At 41.6% G+C, this 20108-nt stretch overlaps 2 protein-coding genes across 4 annotated transcripts in view; one reads left to right on the top strand and one right to left on the bottom strand.

Moving 5' to 3' along the window:
• LOC106610323 (pseudokinase FAM20A) overlaps nucleotides 1–4963 on the top strand; it is a 43606-nt gene extending 38643 nt beyond the window's left edge. Inside the window, exon 11 of the mRNA XM_014209614.3 lies at nucleotides 128–4963. Coding sequence (XP_014065089.1) covers nucleotides 128–407 — 280 coding nt within the window. The 3' untranslated portion in view covers nucleotides 408–4963. The remainder of the gene's footprint in view (nucleotides 1–127) is intronic.
• Nucleotides 4964–6535: 1572 nt separating this feature from the next.
• LOC106610329 (cAMP-dependent protein kinase type I-alpha regulatory subunit) lies at nucleotides 6536–18878 on the bottom strand. 3 transcript variants are annotated; one of them, XM_014209627.3, is made up of 11 exons: nucleotides 18696–18878; nucleotides 17351–17577; nucleotides 16998–17165; nucleotides 15039–15130; nucleotides 14849–14910; nucleotides 14682–14743; nucleotides 14142–14300; nucleotides 10039–10099; nucleotides 9742–9863; nucleotides 9567–9648; nucleotides 6536–9352 (listed from the first exon to the last, which is right to left on the bottom strand). In XM_014209627.3, the coding sequence occupies exons 2-11, from the start codon at nucleotides 17522–17524 to the stop codon at nucleotides 9180–9182; spliced, it is 1155 nt and encodes a 384-aa protein (XP_014065102.1). In that variant the 5' UTR covers nucleotides 17525–17577; nucleotides 18696–18878; the 3' UTR covers nucleotides 6536–9179. The 3 variants fall into 3 exon arrangements, with proteins under 3 accessions (XP_014065102.1, XP_014065119.1, XP_014065110.1); XM_014209644.3 differs by having other exon boundaries at nucleotides 14697–14743; XM_014209635.3 differs by having other exon boundaries at nucleotides 17351–17551; nucleotides 18696–18843.
• Between the last annotated feature and the right edge of the window lie 1230 nt (nucleotides 18879–20108).

Raw genomic sequence — 20108 nt, 5'->3', positions numbered from 1 at the left:
ACCAATATTTAACCTTAATTGAAAACATTTGGCATGGCAACTGTCGAGTCAAGTCTCATTCTTTGCCCATCTATCCCGCACTCTCTATCCCCCTCTACCCCCTCTCCTGCCCCTCTTCACCTCTCAGTATAAAGCGTTCCACATTGCTGCGGATGCAGCTCCTCTCACAGGACCACTATAGGCTCAGTGACGTGATGAGGGAGTCCCTGGGAGGAGACGCACTGCAGCCGGTCCTCGCTGAGCCCCACCTGCAGGCCCTGGACCGCCGGCTGCAGCGCGTCCTAAAGACAGTCCACAGGTGTGTCCGCAGGCTGGGAGAGGCTCAGGTGATCACCACAGACTTTGTTGATGCCTCCGTCATGCCTGAGTCTGTCAAACCAGTGGCTACGCCCAACAAGGAGAAGTAATTAAGGTTACTAAGGAATCCAAAACGGAGAAGTGCACTATAATAGAGGATTAGGGTGGCATTTTGGACGTATCCCCAAGTCCTACAAGGGAAGGTAACTATTGACTAAGCACTGTCTGAGGATCATAATGGCAGGTGACCCTGTCCTGTAAAGCAGGAAGCACAGGGTCTGGTCTCTCTCACAGAGTAATACATTATGCACTAGTTTTCAGTGGTGTGTATTCATGGATGCCAAGGGAAGACTTCCCCAAAAATTTGAAAAAAATAATATATATACAGTGGGGCAAAAAAGTATTTAGTCAGCCACCAATTGTGCAAGTTCTCCCATTTAAAAAGATGAGAGAGGCCTGTAATTTTTTATGAATTTATTTGCAAATTATGGTGGAAAAGAAGTATTTGGTCACCTACAAACAAGCAAGATTTCTGGCTCTCACAGACCTGTAACTTCTTCTTTAAGAGGCTCCTCTGTCCTCCACTCGTTACCTGTATTAATGGCACCTGTTTGAACTTGTTATCAGTATAAAAGACACCTGTCCACAACCTCAAACAGTCACACTCCAAACTCCACTATGGCCAAGACCAAAGAGCTGCCAAAGGACACCAGAAACAAAATTGTAGACCTGCACCAGGCTGGGAAGACTGAATCTGCAATAGGTAAGCAGCTTGGTTTGAAGAAATCAACTGTGGGAGCAATTATTAGGAAATGGAAGACATACAAGACCACTGATAATCTCCCTCAAGATCTCACCCCGTGGGGTCAAAATGATCACGGTGAGCAAAAATCCCAGAACCACACGGGGGGACCTAGTGAATGACCTTCAGAGAGCTGGGACCAAAGTAACAAAGCCTACCATCAGCAAGGGCATTGAAGATGAAACGTGGCTGGGTCTTTCAGCATGACAATGATCCCAAACACACCGCCCGGGCAACGAAGGAGTGGCTTCGTAAGAAGCATTAAGGTCCTGGAGTGGCCTAGCCAGTCTCCAGATCTCAACCCCATAGAAAATCTTTGGAGGGAGTTGAAAGTCCGTGTTGCCCAGCGACAGCCCCAAAACATCACTGCTCTAGAGGAGATCTGCATGGAGGAATGGGCCAAAATACCAGCAACAGTGTGTGAAAACCTTGTGAAGACTTACAGAAAACGTTTGACCTGTGTCATTGCCAACAAAGGGTATATAACTTCTCTAGGGCCAGTGGGACGATTTCGTCCCACCTACGTAACAGCCAGTGGAATCCTGTGGCGCGTTATTGAAATACCTTAGAAATGCTATTACTTCAATTTCTCAAACATATGACTATTTTACACCATTTTAAAGACAAGACTCTCATTAATCTAACCACACTGTCCGATTTCAAAAAGGCTTTACAATGAAAGCAAAACATTAGATTATGTCAGCAGAGTACCCAGCCAGAAATAATCAGACACCCATTTTTCAAGCTAGCATATAATGTCACATAAACCCAAACCACAGCTAAATGCAGCACTAACCTTTGATCTTCATCAGATGACAATCTTAGGACATTATGTTATACAATACATGCATGTTTTGTTCAATCAAGTTCATATTTATATCAAAACCAGCTTTTTACATTAGCATGTGACGTTCAGAACTAGCATACCCCCTGCAAACTTCCGGTGAATTTACTAAATTACTCACGATAAACGTTCACAAAAAAAATTACAATTATTTTAAGAATTATAGATACAGAACTTCTCTATGCACCCGCTATGTCCGATTTTAAAATCGCTTTTCGGTGAAAGCACATTTTGCAATATTCTAAGTAGATAGCCCGGCATCACAGGGCTAGCTATTTAGACACCCACCAAGTTTAGCCCTCACCAAAGTCAGATTTACTATAAGAAAAATGTTATTACCTTTGCTGTTCTTCGTCAGAATGCACTCCCAGGACTTCTACTTCAATAACAAATGTTGGTTTGGTTCAAAATAATCCATAGTTATATCCAAATAGCGGCGTTTTGTGACACTATCCGAAAGGGTAAAGGGTGACGCGCCCGACGCGTTTCGTGACAAAAAAAATCTAAATATTCCATTACCGTACTTCGAAGCATGTCAACCGCTGTTTAAAATCAATAATTTTTCTCGTAAAAAAGCGATAATATTCCGACCGGGAATCTGTGTTTTAGTACAAAGAGAGAGAAAATAAAAACATGGGGTCGCCTCGTGCACACGCCTCAGTCTCATTGTCCTCTGATAGACCACTTACCAAAGGCGCTAATGTTTTTCAGCCAGGGGCTGGAATTACATCATTCAGCTTTTTCCCGGGTTCTGAGAGCCTATGGGAGCCGTAGGAAGTGTCACGTTACAGCAAAGATCCTCAGTTTTCAATAAAGAGAGTCAAGAAGAACAAGAACTTGTCAGACAGGCCACTTCCTGTAAGGAATCTTCTCAGGTTTTTGCCTGCCATATGAGTTCTGTTATACTCACAGACACCATTCAAAAAGTTTTAGAAACTTTAGGGTGTTTTCTATCCAAAGCCAATAATTATACGCATATTCTAGTTTCTGGGCAGTAGTAATAACCAGATTAAATCGGGTACGTTTTTTATCCGGCCGTGTAAATACTGCCCCCTAGCCCTAACAGGATAACAAAGTATTGAGATAAACTTTTGTTATTGACCAAATACTTATTTTCCACCATAATTTGCAAATATATTCATAAAAAATCCTACAATGTGATTTTCTGGATTTTTTTTTCTCATTTTGTCTATCATAGTTGACGTGTACCTATGATGAAAATTACAGGCCTCTCTCATCTTTTTAAGTGGGAGAACTTGCACAATTGGTGGCTGACTAAATACTTTTTTGCCCCACTGTATATTATTATAATAATATATATATTTTATATATGTATAAAATAATGTATCTTTCGTCTCTCTGTTTTCGGAGAAATATTCTGAGCGAGGGAAACAGCGCCCCTCTGTCTCAGTATGTGTAGCCCATGTGTCTGATGCTGTCTGGACCAAAAGAGTATGACATGTTACCGCCATAGCGTTTGATTGATTTCAACAAGCATTTGGCCTCCCTTGATTAAAAAAAGTATAACATATTTAGCCAATCAGCATTGAGCTGAGCTCAACTGTGGGTTGTACTGCTGCGCAAAACGCCTCCAAGGGAGGCCAGTTTGGATTTGGCTTCACACCAATCAAATCTCATCCTGAGCAAAACTTCACTGTCAGAAAAGTGTGTCTGTTTCTGGTCTGCTTGTGTTGATGTCCTGCAGTAGCTAGCTTGCTAAATCGGCCCTTTCCCAAGCCATGGATGGGGATGGGAATTTGGACTTGTGATTTTGATGCCGATTCTCTCTACAGGCCAATGGTTATGACGGCAATTCCGATCTAACCATAGATCCATATATTGTGCCACTGGCCTGAGACGATTGAAGTTCAATATGTAGCCTTGATGGAGCCTAGTAGGCTCACGTTAACTAGCAGGCTCATGTTAACTAGTTAGCTAACTTAGCTGGTTCATTGCTACCCATGCGAGGAAGTTAGGCTAGCAAGCATTTTAGCTAGGTAGCCTATGAAAACAAAAACTAAAAGAGTACAAAATCATAGATCGTTCTGCCAACATGAAAGAGAGGAGGACGGCATTGGCATTCAACTAATCTATAAGTAGAGTGAGTCCCCACGCAAGCGCACACACACACACACAGACAGAAATCAGTACCATGGACAGCCACATGATATTAAGCAACATTGATTGGACAATTTTTTTTTCGGCATCTGTGTTTGTTTTCAATGTATTAAACTAAGCATATATAGCCTTGTTGATTTGATTATGTTTAAATGTTTAATATGGAATGGTGCTGGAATAGAGGCAGTGCTAACGTTGTCTTTGTGCTGACATGCAGTAACTCAAAATCAGTAGTTGTTTAGTATACTGTGGAAACATTAACCCGCTTGACCATGCTGCAGGTCATATAACTGGTTGTTACATGCAATATTTACTTTGTGAACTTCACCAGACAGATGTTGCTCTCAGGTTTTGTGATGAAACAAACATATGTGTAGTTGAATTTATTCTGCCACTATGTGACTGTTGTCTTTTTGTTGTCACAGCCTTATTGTAAATCACGGTGGTGTATGAACGAATGGGTTATAGAGCAAACAATTCAATTATCGCATCATAGGTTTACCCCTACCTACATGTACAAATGACCTCGGCTAACCTGTACCCCCGCAGATTGACTCAGTACTGGTACCCCCTGTATATAGCCTCGTTATTGTTATTTTATTGTGTTACTTTTTATTGTATTTTTTACTTTAGTTTATTTAGTAAATATTTTCTTAACTTTATTTCTCGAACTGTGGATTAAGGGCTTGTAAGTAAGCATTTCACAGTAAGGTGTAATACCTGTTATATTCAATGAGTGACAAATAACATTTGATTTGAATATAGCTTTTTTACTGGCTTGGCTTCCCCAGTGATTTTTACCCACACAGCGCTACTGCTAGTCTTTCAAGTCCAACGTTTGAAATGATACAGCCTGTTTTGTCAATAAACAGCAGCACTGCATTCCTGCACTGTCAAAATGTCTCCCGTGTCCTTGGGCTATGTGGTCACCTGTATGTCACCTTGTCACCGGGCACCTTGGAGTACAAACAAGACGTCATCTTTGGGGGAAAGAGAGAGAAAGCTATTTAAAAGAGGTTGTGACTGAGAGGAGGGGGTGAGGGGTGGGGGAGACAGACAGCATCTAATCCCTATCTGTCTGTCTCATCAGGAGGTGTCTGTCTGTTTTTCTGAACAGGTGTCTGTCTGTCTCGTCAGGTGTCTGTCTGTCCACCTGTCTGTCTTTCTGTCTCATCAAGAGGTGTCTGTCTGTCTTTCTGTCTCATCAGGAGTGTCCATATGACTTTCTGTCTTTCTGCCTCAACAGGAGGTATCTGTCTGTCTCTCATCAGGATGCGTCTGTCTCTTTCGTTGTCTGTTTGTCAGCCCTTTAAGTGGTTTCACAACACCAACCAAACCATAACACACCCTGACATAGATACCTCATCACAGCTACAGTACTGTATGTGGACATGCAGCTTATCATATCACCACCAGCTATACTTTGTTCTAACTAGTCTGAAACAAAGCTTTGTCTTCAAACAACGTTCTGTTGGATGCCATTTCATCACAACATGTCTGGACCTTTTGCTCTGAGCTGTTCTCATTACTGTCCTGACTACAAATCCAATGCATCTTGATGTTTTTGATGAGAGGGAGAATAACCACAACTATTTTAAAGAGCCTAAGTAAGTTAAATCATGCCAAATGAGTAAGTTAAATCATGCCAAATGAAGTTTGGCTTCTGCCCAACACTACTGAAGGCAGCCTATGTTTGCCAGTTTTAAAAGGTGTCAGCAACAACAAAGGCTCAGTCACCTGATCTTAATTACACGCAGGAGTGGGTTCTGGGTTTACCAACTTTATAAGCTTTCTGATGAAGTGTGTGTCGGTTTCATTCAACCTATTTCAAGCCTTTTTGTGGTCATTGCTTACACCATCAAGCGTGGTAATTGTTCAAAAGACTATTCTTACAAAACAGTAATCCACCAACAGTTTAAACATCTAATTTCAGTGACCATCAATGGGGTGCATCTCAATAGTCTGAAGGGGCTTCCTTTCTTTATATGCACTGAAACAAAACAGAATGTGAGGCCCTCCATGGGATTTTCCTTCACCTGTTCTGTCCGTTTATGTGGGTGTAGTGACTAATGGGCAAAATCTGTCAGGAAGTGGTTGCTCGTATTAAATCCTAGATGCCATTACCTGCCGTTGTGCCCTTCAGCAAGGCACTTAACCCCCCCCCCAACAGCTGCCTGGGCACCCAGTGTGCCAGCCCCCCACACCTCTCCAAAACCTGTATGTGTGTGTCTTTCAGAGGGGTTAGCTGAAATTTCAGTTGGACCTTGTGGGCGATCAACCAATAAAGTGACCTTAACCTTAAAGAAAGCACTGAAGACTTGAGGTATTGCACTGCCCTCCAGAGTTCAGAGATGATATTGCACCTTATTTACTACAGGAAACAGTCACTGTCTTTCAATTTGGACTATTTCACCATTATCATAGTATAGACATATTCAGACAAACAATGAGTAAAGACGTACAAGACTCACAGGTAATTTTACCTTTTTATTGCTTAAACTGCCATCTGGAACAATCTATACCAAAAGGATAAACGTCTTTGCACATACAGGAAGTCAAACAGAGTACAGTCATTGGGTAGAATAGAAAAAGAATGGTCCTCAGATGACCTGCAGCTATCAGAGCCTGCTGCAGGCCCCGCAAACTTGCTGAAGGTCAGGCTAGCAGGAGTGTCTATGCCCGGGTTACATAAGCTAAGGCAAACCGGGTGGATTGCAGTGTGCCTACTAGTGAGCACTAATCTTGTGATGTGTTTTACCATATCAGTAGTTCTATGTGAAGAAACACCAGCAAACCACTGGTGGGTTGTGAACTGTCAGCAAATAGACACCTGCAATATTCCAGAACATCAACAATCTGAAAGCAATACAAAAGTTTTGAACCAAGTAGGCAACACTGCAATCGACTCAGTATCATGTTGATTGGTTTTGAACATACATACGGTTACACAAGTCCATCCATCCAGTCAGCCATACTGTTTTGTACATAAGATTAAAATTGGAAACATGACAGAGCCTAAACAAAGACAATACCTCAGAAAGGGATAAAAGCATTACCGTATGTAAGGGTCCTTTCTGTTAGAAAGGGGTGAGGGGCAAGCTGTGAGGCAGGCATAGATTTCTGCAGGAGTTAGAAGAAAAATAGCTAATGACGTGTTTTCTTAAGATTCAAGGGGTGAAGCTGAGTGAATGACCAACTGTTTGATCGACAGGGGCAGTTTGAGAATACCATTTCATTCACACCATCTCATCACTTTACACTATGCTGTAGGTAGGCATAGAGTAGATAACAGATCATTTCAAAAACACATTCAAATCATTTTCACTATGCTTTAACAGCGAAGCTGCTTTAAAATAAAGATATAATCGTAAAACTCATGACAATTTAATCTGATGTCTGAATTACCACAGTTGGGATGCTTTCTTACACTTCAATTTTGCGCTCAAATACATAAATAATTAAGTCTTAAAACCCATCTACAATTCAGATTTATGTTAATTACTTTAAAGCCCTTTCGCCTACTTTTAAGAGGTTAACCCATGACTGTCACAATACAACTACATACTGTTTTGTCGGCTGGCAAGAATAAGCATTTATTTACGCTGTGGCACTGAACACCTAAAATAGAATTTATGGAAAAATAAGCATTTACAAAAAGACATTTAAACGTACTTAACTTTACCATCACTCCAAACCATAACATTAGTTCGTTCAGTCAATAAAGATAACTTTAATTGTCATAACTATGTAATAATAATTCTGTTTAAAAACATAGCGATTAAGTTATTTGGTGTATACTGAAAAATGCTGAATACTGAAAACCATTTAATAATCTTTCCCCCCCCCTATTGTAGCCAATAATGTACCAACAAATCAGAGGTGAGTGTTAACATGGTGATACTTCCTGTTTTGAGTTCCACTGCTTCTGACAGAATAAGAACAATTACCAACATTTAGCACTAGTTTGGTAGCTGTCCAACAGAAAGCTTTCTGGTTGCATTAAGTTGTACAAACTCTCTCAAACTAGATAAAATAACAGTGAATTGGATTGATGGACCAATCAATGGAAACAATATGAGAAAATGTAAAAATGTCTGCGATTTAATGTACAGTAACAATGGAGGATAACCATCGATTATCATTGCATGAAAGCTACATAACAAATTAGATGCAATCATTATGCTCCCAGCATTCTTGTAATTCTAAAAAGTACAATTTTATGAATTATTTTGTAAAGATGTCAACATTGACACATATTTATTGAAACCGAACTAGTTAAAAATATCTGAACAATATTCAACATGGACGCTTACTTCACCATGTTACGTTTGATTGTCCCATCTTATCATTGGCCTGTCCTAACCTTGGCCAATCCCCTACTAATCACTGCTCGTGTTTAAACTAGAGGAAAACAATTCTAGATTCAGTGAAGGCAGTGAAAGCAAACCATATGAATTTGGTACATTTAAACTGTAACATAACTGTGCTCCTATAGGTGACTATGATAGCTAGGTGATGGGTAGCATAACATTTAGATGAGTAAAAAAAAAAGTCAAAGCAAATGGAAGATCATTTTAAGTGACATTAAAGCAAAATTGCATTGGTGGACCCTGGTTCTAAAAGAGGAGGCGTTATGGGGTTACATCAGGGATTAGGGGGTGGGTACAGGGGTAGGGGGTGTGTTATGGGGTTACATCAGGGATTAGGGGGTGGGTACAGGGGTAGGGGTGTGTTATGGGGTTACATCAGGGATTAGGGGGTGGGTACAGGGGTAGGGGGTGTGTTATGGGGTTACATCAGGGATTAGGGGGTGGGTAGGGGGTGTGTTATGGGGTTACATCAGGGATTAGGGGGTGGGTTATGGGGTTACATCAGGGATTAGGGGGTGGGTACAGGGGTAGGGGGTGTGTTATGGGGTTACATAGGGGATTAGGGGGTGGGGTGTGTTATGGTGTTACAAAGGGGATTAGAGGGTGGGGGGGGTACAGGGAGTGGGTGTGTTATGGGGTTACACTGGGGATTAGGGGGTACGGGGAGTGTGTGTGTTATGGGGTTACATCGGGGATTAGGGTGTGGGGGTAGGGTGTGTTATGGGGTTACAGGAGGTGGGGAAACCCCTCAGACAGACAGTGACACGAAGCTGTTGTACTGTTGGATGTTGCGTTTCAGAATGTCCGAGCAGGGTCCCAGGACACGCTCGAACCGCGGTCGGTCCAGCTTCACACACTTCAGAGGACCGCGGGCGACCACAGTGGCAGCACGGGGACGGTTCATCAGCAGGGCAATCTCACCTGGAGGAATGGAGTACATGTTCAATACAAAACAGGCTTCAGAAATCTGGTTAATTTAAATATAACCTTCATATGTGAGAGGCTTCACAACTCAGGTTAGAGCTTTGTGCTTTTTCAGCAGACCACCTTAAAATGTGAGATTCAGGATTAAATAGTGCATATATAAACAAATTCATCTAGAAAGAAACTTGATGCCTGAGGAGGTTCTTCTTACCAAAGTAGTCAGACGGTTGTAACCTCCCAACTTCCACAAACTCCTCGTTCTCAGAGCGACGCTGCAACACAGCTGCAGAACCCTACAGAACACCAACATCAGGGTAGTGTTCAGTAGGGAGAAAAGGTGTTGAAACAGAGTGAAACGGGGAGGTACTTTAGAGTGATGTGCATACCTCCAGTATGATGAAGAACTCGTCGCCAGGCTCTCCCTGCACCACGATCTTCTGTCCGTCATCAAACTGCACCGGCTCCAGAGAGTCAGCCACCGTCAGACGCTCCCATTTGTCCAGAGACTCTGAGGGGGTGGAGTCGCGAGACAGGGGTGTATGTAACATCACAATACTGAACCAAAAGGAAACAACTGTACAGTACAGCTTGGTGGTAGAGGGAGGGTTATTATCCCCTCCGGCAATGGGGTAATAATCATTACAGGGGAAAAGTCAAAGATGAGAAGAAACAGTGAGCCTTACCTAAGATGGAGACTTTGCTGAGGAACTCCTCGTACATCTTCCTCTTCCTCAATGTGCTGCCCTGTAAACAACAAGAGTCCTAATGTTTATTCTCGAGTTCTGACGTTTGTTGTAAGCCTTCAAACGTCATCATGTATCTACTGCTCATAGGGCTAATATTTTGTAGTTGTCGCCAATGTTCCCTCCAATTTTTTACGGCACTGAGCAAATTTCAGGTCTGCTGAGCAAAAACTTGACCGTTGTGAAAATTCTGTACAACATCCAGCATGCGTTTACAGTGAACACTAAGGCTGTACCTCTTTTGAACTACTGTTTTAACAGTGGCCAGGTAGTACGGAGAAAAATAATGTATCAAATGTATGCATTCACTACTGTAAGTCGCTCTGGATAATAGCGTCTGCTAAATGATTAAAATGTAGGCTACTGTGGCTATTTGATCATAATGTACAGTAGACCTACCAGAGTGGCCTATCCATCAAAAATAATAGAGAAAATGCAGGCAATAGACTTTCAACATGGAAATAGCTGTTCTATCATTTAGCCTACAGTAGCAGCCAATGTGTTGTGTTCAATGTAGGCCTACATTCCATGAGACGTTAGAAAAGAAACATGCAGAGTGAGACATTAACCTGTTTATCCACTTGTCCTTCAGACAAGGTGACTGAAATGCTGTTGTGTTTGATGAAAGAAACCAGTTTACAAAACAAATGCATTATAATTCCCATACCATTATTACAGAGAATCAGACGAATGATGCTACCCTCTGCCGATTAGCTACTTAGCTCATTCAAACCTGTGTCAAAATACAACACTGCCCATTTACATTTCAAAAAAAAAATAAAGCTCTTTTCTTGACTCGCTTTTCAAAGATGTCTTGAAATGTACACGTTTGTTATCTATAACTGGGCTAATAACTCAGTAACTAGTTATTATGAATGAACAAAAGGTGCACACGTGGCTACATGCAGCTCTCGCTTTGATCTCCAAACAAGCGTACATACTCACGACCGCTCATGCTGTAAACACAGTCCAGTTCAAATAAAAATGGCACAAATCCATATACGGCAACGGTCTATTTGCATATAGACCTACTGCAGCTCTGATTGGTTATGCCACACCGGTCTGTGTAAAGCACGGGCTGAGTCGTGTGTTTCAATGCAATAGAAACCTACTCGGATGCGTTCCGCCTACAACTAAATCTCTTGCATAGTTTATTATGTTGCATTGAAAATGGCTAATAATGCATTGATTCGAATCACAATTCCCACAGTAAAGGGAAACATTGACAGTGTTGGCAGGGAAAACTGTAGAACAGTGGTAAACCAACCTTTTCTGAGTCAAGATCACTGAGTCAAAATGCACGCTCAGATGTTAACGTGACAAAAAAACATAACCCTATGCAACATTAACCAATTAAAAAGAGTACTGTAGCAATGAGGTTTCGCAGTATGCTATAGGCCCAATACATTATAACCGCATATTAGCTTTGCTTGAATTGCCAATGCATTGTTGTTTGGCCAATTTTTTGGTATTATAAAAAAAAAAAAAATTGAGGTAGGCTATATGACCACACCAGTAATAGAGCCATTGTTGTATTACCTGTATGCTCACACAGCTGTGATTCACATTTAAAATGATTTGCTTTTTATTACTGGGCTGATGGTGCCTGCATCTGATGGTCAGTCTCAGCAGAGGGAGAGAGCAGCAGACTGAGGGTCTGCCTCTCAACATCCCTCTGCTCTCCCTTTCCTCCACTGACCAAAAAGCATCACTGTCTTCCAGCTGATGGCACAACTTGAGTCACACCGCATTATTTCTGCCTTATGCACAAATTCATGTTGTTACTCCTATGAGAAAAGGGAAATATTATTCAATATTAAATAAGACCAAGACGCTAATAATAACAGCGTAAGCCTATCTACTTTCCTACTCATTCATTACTGCTGTGGAAATAGGAAGAATGTGCATTTTATGGCTTATAAAAGTGTTGAATACAAAGTGTTGACAGTACGGAGTAAGAATTTAACATGAACTCACTCATAAAAACAGCATCTCTTTGCTGTACTCGTTGACAATCTCTCTCTAGCCATGGTTTTAACTTCTCTAGGGTAGGGGGCAGTATTTTGAAGTCCGGATGAAGGCGTGCCCATAGTAAACTGCCTGCTACTCAGGCTCAGAAGGTAGGATATGCATATCATTAGTAGATTTAGATAGAAAACACTCTGAAGTTTCTAAAAGTGTTCAAATGATGTCTGTGAGTATAACAGAACTCATATGGCAGGCAAAAACCTGAGAAAAATCCAACCAGGAAATGTGGAAATCTGAGGTTTGTAGTTTTTCAAGTGCTTGCCTATACAGTATACAGTGACTTAGGGTTCATTTTGCACTTCCTAAGGCTTCCACTAGATGTCAACAGTCTTTAGAACGTTTCATGCTTCTACTGTGAATAGGAAGAGAACAAGAGGTCCTGGAAGTAGATGAGTGAGAAAATGACATGAGCTCAGAGGCGCGCACTCGCGTGAGAGTTAGCGGTGTTCCTTTTCTTTTTTGAAGACAAAGGTCTTGTCCGGTTGGAATATTAATGATAAAAACATCCTAAAGATTGATTCTATACATTGTTTGATTCTACGAACTGTAATGGAACTATTTTGACTTTTCGTCTGAATTTAATGCGCAAGCACAGCGCATTTGGAGTACTTGACCGAACAAAAAGGAGGTATTTGGACATATATATGGACTTTATTGAAACAAATAAACATTTATTGGGGAACTGGGATTCCTGGGAGTGCATTCCAATGAAGATCATCAAAGGTAAGTGAATATTTATAATATTATTTCTGAGTTTGTTGACTCCACAATATGGCGGGTTTGGTTTCGTGTCTGAACGCTGTACTCAGATTATTGCAAAGTGTGCTTTCGCTGTAAATTTTTTTTTTAATCTGACACAGCGGTTGCATTAAGGAGAAGTGCATCTATAATTCTTTGAATAACAGTTTAATATTTTAATCAACGTTTATGATGAGTATTTCTGTAAATTGATGTGCTCATTCACTGGAAGTTTTGGGAGGCAAAACATTTCTGAACTTTACACGCCAATGTAAAATGGGGTTTTTGGATATAAATTTTAACTTTATCGAGCAAAACATACATGTATTGTGTAACATGAAGTCCTATGAGTGCCATCTGATGAAGATCAAATGTTAGTGATTCATTTTAGCTGTATTTCTGGTTTGTGTGATGCCTCTCCTTGCTTGAAAAATGGCTGTGTGGTTTTTCTTGTCTAGGTGCTGTCCTAACATAATCTAATATTATGCTTTCGTCGTGAAGCCTTTTTGAAATCGGACAATGTGGTTGGATTAACGAGAAGTTCATCTTTAAAATGGTGTATGTTTGAGAAATTTGAATTATGAGATTTTGTTGTTTTGAATTTGGCGCCCTGCTAGCGTCCCACATACCCCAGACAGGTTAAACATTTAAATCTCACAGAATCAAATTTGCTGTAGCTTTCTTTTATGCCCACTACGTTACTGCAGACACTGTAATCCGAGCCATCCGATTGGCCAGCGGTAGACCTTTCGTGCACTTGATTTGCTCTCAGGGCCCGCTGGTAAGGCAGAGTTTGTACCTTCAGACACATGAAATGGTTCAAAATGGCAACAGTTGGCCTACCCGGCGCATAGGACAGCTGAATCAGGTGCACCTACCGCCAACAGCCAGAGACAAAAAAAATATCAACACAAGGCTTTATCATCTGGTTTTTAACAGAAATGTTTGCCGATCGACTAGGAATGCCTTGGAGATCGACGTGACCACTGCTCTAGAAAGTTGAGAAGTTCAATCTTGTGCTTCTCTCTGTGGGTTGATATCTCTGCACGGCAGTCCCAGGGGAGCTCTGCCAACAGTCTCTGGGCTACTGCGCGCATGCAGCTTAGAAGGAACATTGGACGTCTGTATATTCAATTCATTAAATCCAGCAGTTATAAAAAAAAAAACATAGCAATTCCACCTGTCCCTCATCATTAATTATTCCAAAAGTATTGAAGGTAAATCAACAAATTGTGTCTGTCAGGTGAAATGTCAGAGCAGAGCAGGGCGAGGCTCACCATGAGTATCCTCCTGTAGCTGTCTCTGTCGATGCCCCACAGTTTGACGTTGGTCTTGGCTCGGACGGTGGCAGCCCTGGGGGTCCCGTAGATCAGGGCCAACTCTCCAAAGCTGCCCCCCTCCCCGATATTGGTCACCCACTCATTGTTGACATACACCTGGCAGGAAGGTGGGGGGTGTTTAGTCATTAAGACCAGGTAAGGTTAGTGTGTTACTGTCTCTATTAGATGTTGTCGTTTCTTGTATTGTGTAGAAATAATTAGGTTTAGCCATCTAATTAGAATCCTATTTCTATGAGAGTAGGCATTGCTAAGGTATTAGATAACAGGAATCTGAATAACCAAGTAACAAATGACAAAAAAATTGCATATAAACAGTATAAAAAGAGAGTTGCAAAGTAAGCCTGTCATATTCCAGGGGGAAAAAAACAAGACAAGCTTTCAAACTTGGGGGCCTGTCTTCTTTTAAACTGGAACGCTTGTGTGTGTGTTAACACGAGAGTCATTGTGCAAAAAGAGTGTTGTTGGTTCCTAAAATACATCAAAGAGACGTACATCCGTCTCTCCTTGGTCGATGACGTAGAAATTATCCCCCTCATCACCTGACGGGGAAGAGAGGATATTGTTCATAATTTCTCTGGAATAAAAAGACATTCAGGTCTAATTGAATTTCCACTGAATCTAAAGAAAATCAGATCCTACTGTACCTTGCATAATGATAGTCTCTCCAGCGATGTAGGTAACTGAAAACATGGCATCAAATATGTCACTGTGAATAAAGATTGTATTTGTTAAGCTTTTGTAAAAGTATTAAAAGTTTGTGACTTGATCAGTGGGATTGAGAAACTCATTGACAACCAAACTTTACAGACAAATCAAAGCCTGTTAACAACATACCTCCTCTCGTTGTCATCCAAGTGAGAGAAAAGCACATTCTTTTCGATAGCTTTAGCCAGGGCAGCCATTGTTTTGTAGTCTTTAGGAATGACCTTGAAAACAAAACGCATCCGGATTAGGCATTTCACCCTAGCTATTCACAAGTTCTCCAGCCAGCCCATAGATGATTAAGTAGAGGACACTTTTGTGGGCTAGTCTGAGCGACTGTTTGTGGACTAGTCTGAGCGACTGTTTTTTGTGGACTAGTCAGGGATGCAAACTGGTGAGGGCCCAAAAAGGTGACACTTTTTTTGCATGTTTCGGTGCAACAAAAAAAAAAATCCCTGCTAGGAGGAAATGCAGGTTTTAACTAATTAAACAAAGAATATGATCTACATGATCAGTCTGTGTGTAAAATAAGTGGTTCATGTGAACCTAACTCATAGGTTTTTTTGTATTTTTAAAGAAAGCAATTCAATGTTATTTGTTGCCTAGACTTTACTGCAAATGACACTCAAGTCTTGAGAAAAAAACAATACACTTATATTGCAGTTAGCCATGAAAGCCTTTATAATAGAACGCTTGTGACCACACACACACACACACACACACACACACACACACATAAATATTGCACTTGGGAAAAAAACATCTTAAAGAAGAAATACGATGAAGCAAAAAGGCATTCTATTTTTGCTCTATTAGAGTGGCCACTTATAGTAGACATCAATCAAGTACACAAGGCTATATGTGTGCAAAAATAAAGTTCACTAAGTAAAAAAATGTAATAATCCCCCTCACTCACACACAAATGTTACTGTCAAGTGCAACAAAACAAAAGCAATATCTTTGGGATACACTGCACATTATTACATTGTACACTTTCTGCCTGTGGACATCTGTCCTACAATGTGCCAGCAGAGCAAGATACCCTTTGTTGGCATAATTGATCTCTTTCAGACAGAGAGTACACCTGGCATATCCCTTTTTATCCACTGTATTGAAAAAGTGAGAAATAGGGAAAGTGTGTGGTGTTCCTTTCACCTCAATAGTGGCATCCAGCTTAAGCCAGGCCCAGCTACACTTGATCCCTGAATCCACTTGTTTAACAAGCAATGCCTCATTTTCACCTAATTCTCTCTTTCTGAAAATTAACCACATACTGCAGAGGTTAAACATTAGTTCACAGATCGTAGTTAGTTCTTTAGCAAATTAACTAGTCAACATTTCACACAGATTCCCAGGGTCCAGTAAGCAACTAACGTGTTATAACTTGAAGAACAGCAAGGAGTCGTATACCAGTTAATACTACAGCGAATTGGTTAGGTTACTAATGTTAGCTCATCTGATGTTGTAACGTTAGCTAGCTAACGTTAGCTGTCTGACTTTATTAGCCAGCTAATTTTCACACCCTAAACTAAATTATTTGATCAGTTAAGCTGGCTAATGTTGCTCAACATTTCTCTGGCTAGCTAACGGAGAATTCTATCCAGCTAGCAAGATAATGTTACTCAACGCTAACAATAGTTGTTCCACCACACTTTCTCCCTCACCTCAAACTATCCAAATGCCAGTTGTTTTCCGGTTACAGCTCATGAGGTGCTGATGCTGTAACTAGCAAATTGGTTGTCTCTTCTCTCTTCAGTAGCGTGCTGCATTCAGTTGTTATGTGAACGACGGATACGGCCTTGGATACAGGCAGTATTGCGCCGAAAGGGCATCACTTGTTTGCTTACAGACAGTAGTGTGCTCCAAAGCCTGGGACTAGGCCGAGTGACTGTGTTTTGTGGGCCAGTCCGAGTGACTGTGTTTTGTGGGCCAGTCCGAGTGACTGTGTTTTGTGGGCCAGTCCGAGTGACTGTGTTTTGTGGGCCAGTCCGAGTGACTGTGTTTTGTGGGCCAGTCCGAGTGACTGTGTTTTGTTGATGCTGTGTTGTTTTAGTAGGCGATGTACTTTTTTTCCTGCGTGTGTTTCCTCACCTTTCTGACATAGGATGCAGCGTCCTCCTCTGTGTAGACCTCAGCGCTGATGGCTCCTCTCCGCCGGCGACCCTTGACAACGGGGTTCATGGGAGGAGACACCTCCTCATCCCTGGAGTCAGAACGGCTGCTGGCCTTCTGCTGGTTTAGGATCTGCTTGGCCTCCTCCTGCACGAGGTCACAGGTCACAAACATCCAATCAGCTGCCAGGGGAATGCTTTACAATATAAAGGCACTACAATGATAAAACTACTTTCGTGGAAGAGCCTGTCAGGTCTGGAGGTACACAGCTAGACGGTACGCATGCATGCACGCACGCACGCAGACACACGCATACACACCACCCTACCCACCTTCTCCAGCCTCTCAAAGTACTCTCTGAGGAAGGCCATGGGTCTGTCAGGCCTGGAGGTACACAGCTGGACGATGCAGTCCTTCAGCAGCTGCTGGATGTTGTGTTTCTGCACGTAGAGCTCACACTCCCTCAGACTCCTCTCCTCCTCACTGCTCGTACTGCTCGACGCCATCACGATGTGCTCCTGCTCCGCTACGGCCTGGTAAACAAACTCTGACCTTTGAACTAGAGATGGCGAGAGACAACTCGGATGGTTACTTCTATCATTTTCTGAAAGAGTTACAATGCTCTTCTAATGTGGTTGCTATTGTCTTCTAAAATGAGGGCGCATGTGAGACAGAAAAAAGTGAAGAGAGGTGTTGCAGGGATGCTTGATGGAAATGTGGTCATATGATGTGATTACATCTTACTAAGTGGTAAACCCAGTGTATCCTTGCTTGATGTCATCTGACATTTGTTATCAGTTTCATAATGCAGAGGTCAGGATTAATGTATGTCATAAACAGTAAATAGCACCATGTCATTCCTAATCTAACAAAGTAGATTATCAAAGACGGAGCCAGATAGCAAGCACGCCATGCTGCTTTACTACTAAAGACAGGATCTATTGCATTGGTAAAGTTAAGTCCTCCACCAAAGGGTTACATTGTACTGTTCATACGGTTCAGTCGCATCACTAAGACAGACCATGAGCATACAAATGATAGAACCATTTACATCAAGCATTAATAAACTAAATATCTAGCCGAGCTAATGTTGACTAGGATTTCAGACAGTTCTTGAATTTCCTGTTATCTAGCGATGCTTATTGCTCTGGCGTTTACTGCTTATGATCTTTCTCCTGGAACAATGAGAGATGTCAAAACATTTTTTTTTAAATGGCCTTGCTTTCAAACCGTTGATTGAAGCAGTAACGTTTACCAGTTGGAAGGGTTGGTTGGCTACGATGCTAGTTAGCTAACTATGATATTAGCTATTTCCTTCAAATACAACAGGGAGCATAACAGATGACAGCATTCAAGACCTAGCTAGTTAGCTAAATTAGGCCTTTAATACGTAGTTAGCTAGGTACTAGAGTTAGTACGCGTCACATCGCTGTTTGGTCACAGATTACTGGTACGTTAGCTAGTTAGTTAACTTAAACATACTAATGAGGAAGATAGCTAGATTTGATATCAATCAATACAGTTTTAGCAAGCTAACTAGTTGGCATTTAGGCCTGCAAAGCCCTCTTGCCAATGACGCCATCTTGAGCTCTATCATAAACAAATGCGAGGCGGAGGCTACATATCCCGCAATTGCAAGGACATACATTTTCAACGACGAAGCATGTAAATACTTACAAGAACCCGCGAATTCTTACCGAGCCCTTCGTCAATGACTCGGTTTTGGATGTTATTTCCACAAGCGTACCAAATTTCTCCCTTCGACTTTTCCAAATCCTTGGACCGCTGCCCCACCGGATACGGGTTTAGGACCAATCACGAGCCGTCATTGACGTCAATTCGCCTCGTTCTGACATGTGAGCCGTAACCCTTGGCAACATTAAAGGGGAACGTACGGAAATCATGACGTCAATGGGAAAATTATTAAAATAATAGCGGATAGAAGGACCCGATAGTCTCCTATATAAAATGTCCCATGAACAGTGGGTGGAGCGTCCTCTATTCAAATAAATCTCAATATAGGAATATTTTATGGGGATGAGATTGTTGTTTTAGATTTTAGATGTCTCTGCACGCTTTGGCTCAGCAGTTTAGGCTTATAATAAACAATAGATGGCAGTGCCATTGGATTATATTTATATTTCATGATTGATCAGACAAGGAATTTGTAAAATACATTGTTTGTTTGCATAGCTTTTGTGCAAACTGCAAATGTTTTTATTTATTTTTATTTTTTACTCTGCAAAGCTTGTGCCAAAGATGGTCAGCAAAACATTCGATGGGTCCATCCATTTGATGCAGCACACTCCAACCGATCAAAACAATTCCTCGTGCCCAGAATGAAGGTAAAATTAAATAATCGCAATCGTTTCATTTATAATGGGCGGTGCTCTCTGTACTTTTCCCGGGGAGTTTTATTGTAAATGAGGGGATTCGATTAATCTCGGCCGAGCGACCGAGTAGGCGTGTTTTGCACCGGGTGAAAGTTGATTGCATTCGTTGCTGTCTCCCGGGTGTGACGAAATCGGCTCAAAACAAAGTGTCTTATAGCACGTGGAGTAACGCTGAGTGTTACACCTTGATCACACTGACAGCGTCATCGAGTTTTGGTACACCAGAAATACATTAATTTCCAATGGAACGCTGTATTTGCCTTGCAGCATTGCAGAGGCAATTGCAGTGCGTTTTGTGTGGTACATGCATTGGATTTATCGTACCTCTATGCATACAATTTGAATGCATAGACAGATTGACGAAATGGTAGCAGAGGGTGAATGTTGAACTTTTGATGCGTACTATTTTCGCACTGATGCTGTAGGTGCGATCAGGGCCTTCTTGCCATACGGTATACATTTTACATTGTACTTAGTCTTCACAATATATGCCGCATCACAACAAAAAGTATAATTGTACACATTAGCAACGTCTTCCGTGGTTTACTACTGGTACCGCACACAAGTCAAAGCAAAGCACAAGTTGAAAGAAATCCAACACGTGCGACACACTGCACAGAATGAATGCCACGCACCACAACCTAGTCCTGCAGATGAGTCGCAGTGGTGTGTATTGCCTCCCAATGAAATGAATCGA

The sequence above is a fragment of the Salmo salar genome, chromosome 01 (genome assembly GCF_965601325.2).
Source record: "Salmo salar chromosome 01, fSalSal1, whole genome shotgun sequence".
Taxonomy (NCBI): domain Eukaryota; kingdom Metazoa; phylum Chordata; class Actinopteri; order Salmoniformes; family Salmonidae; genus Salmo; species Salmo salar.
This window is presented reverse-complemented; position numbering and strand designations above follow the sequence as displayed.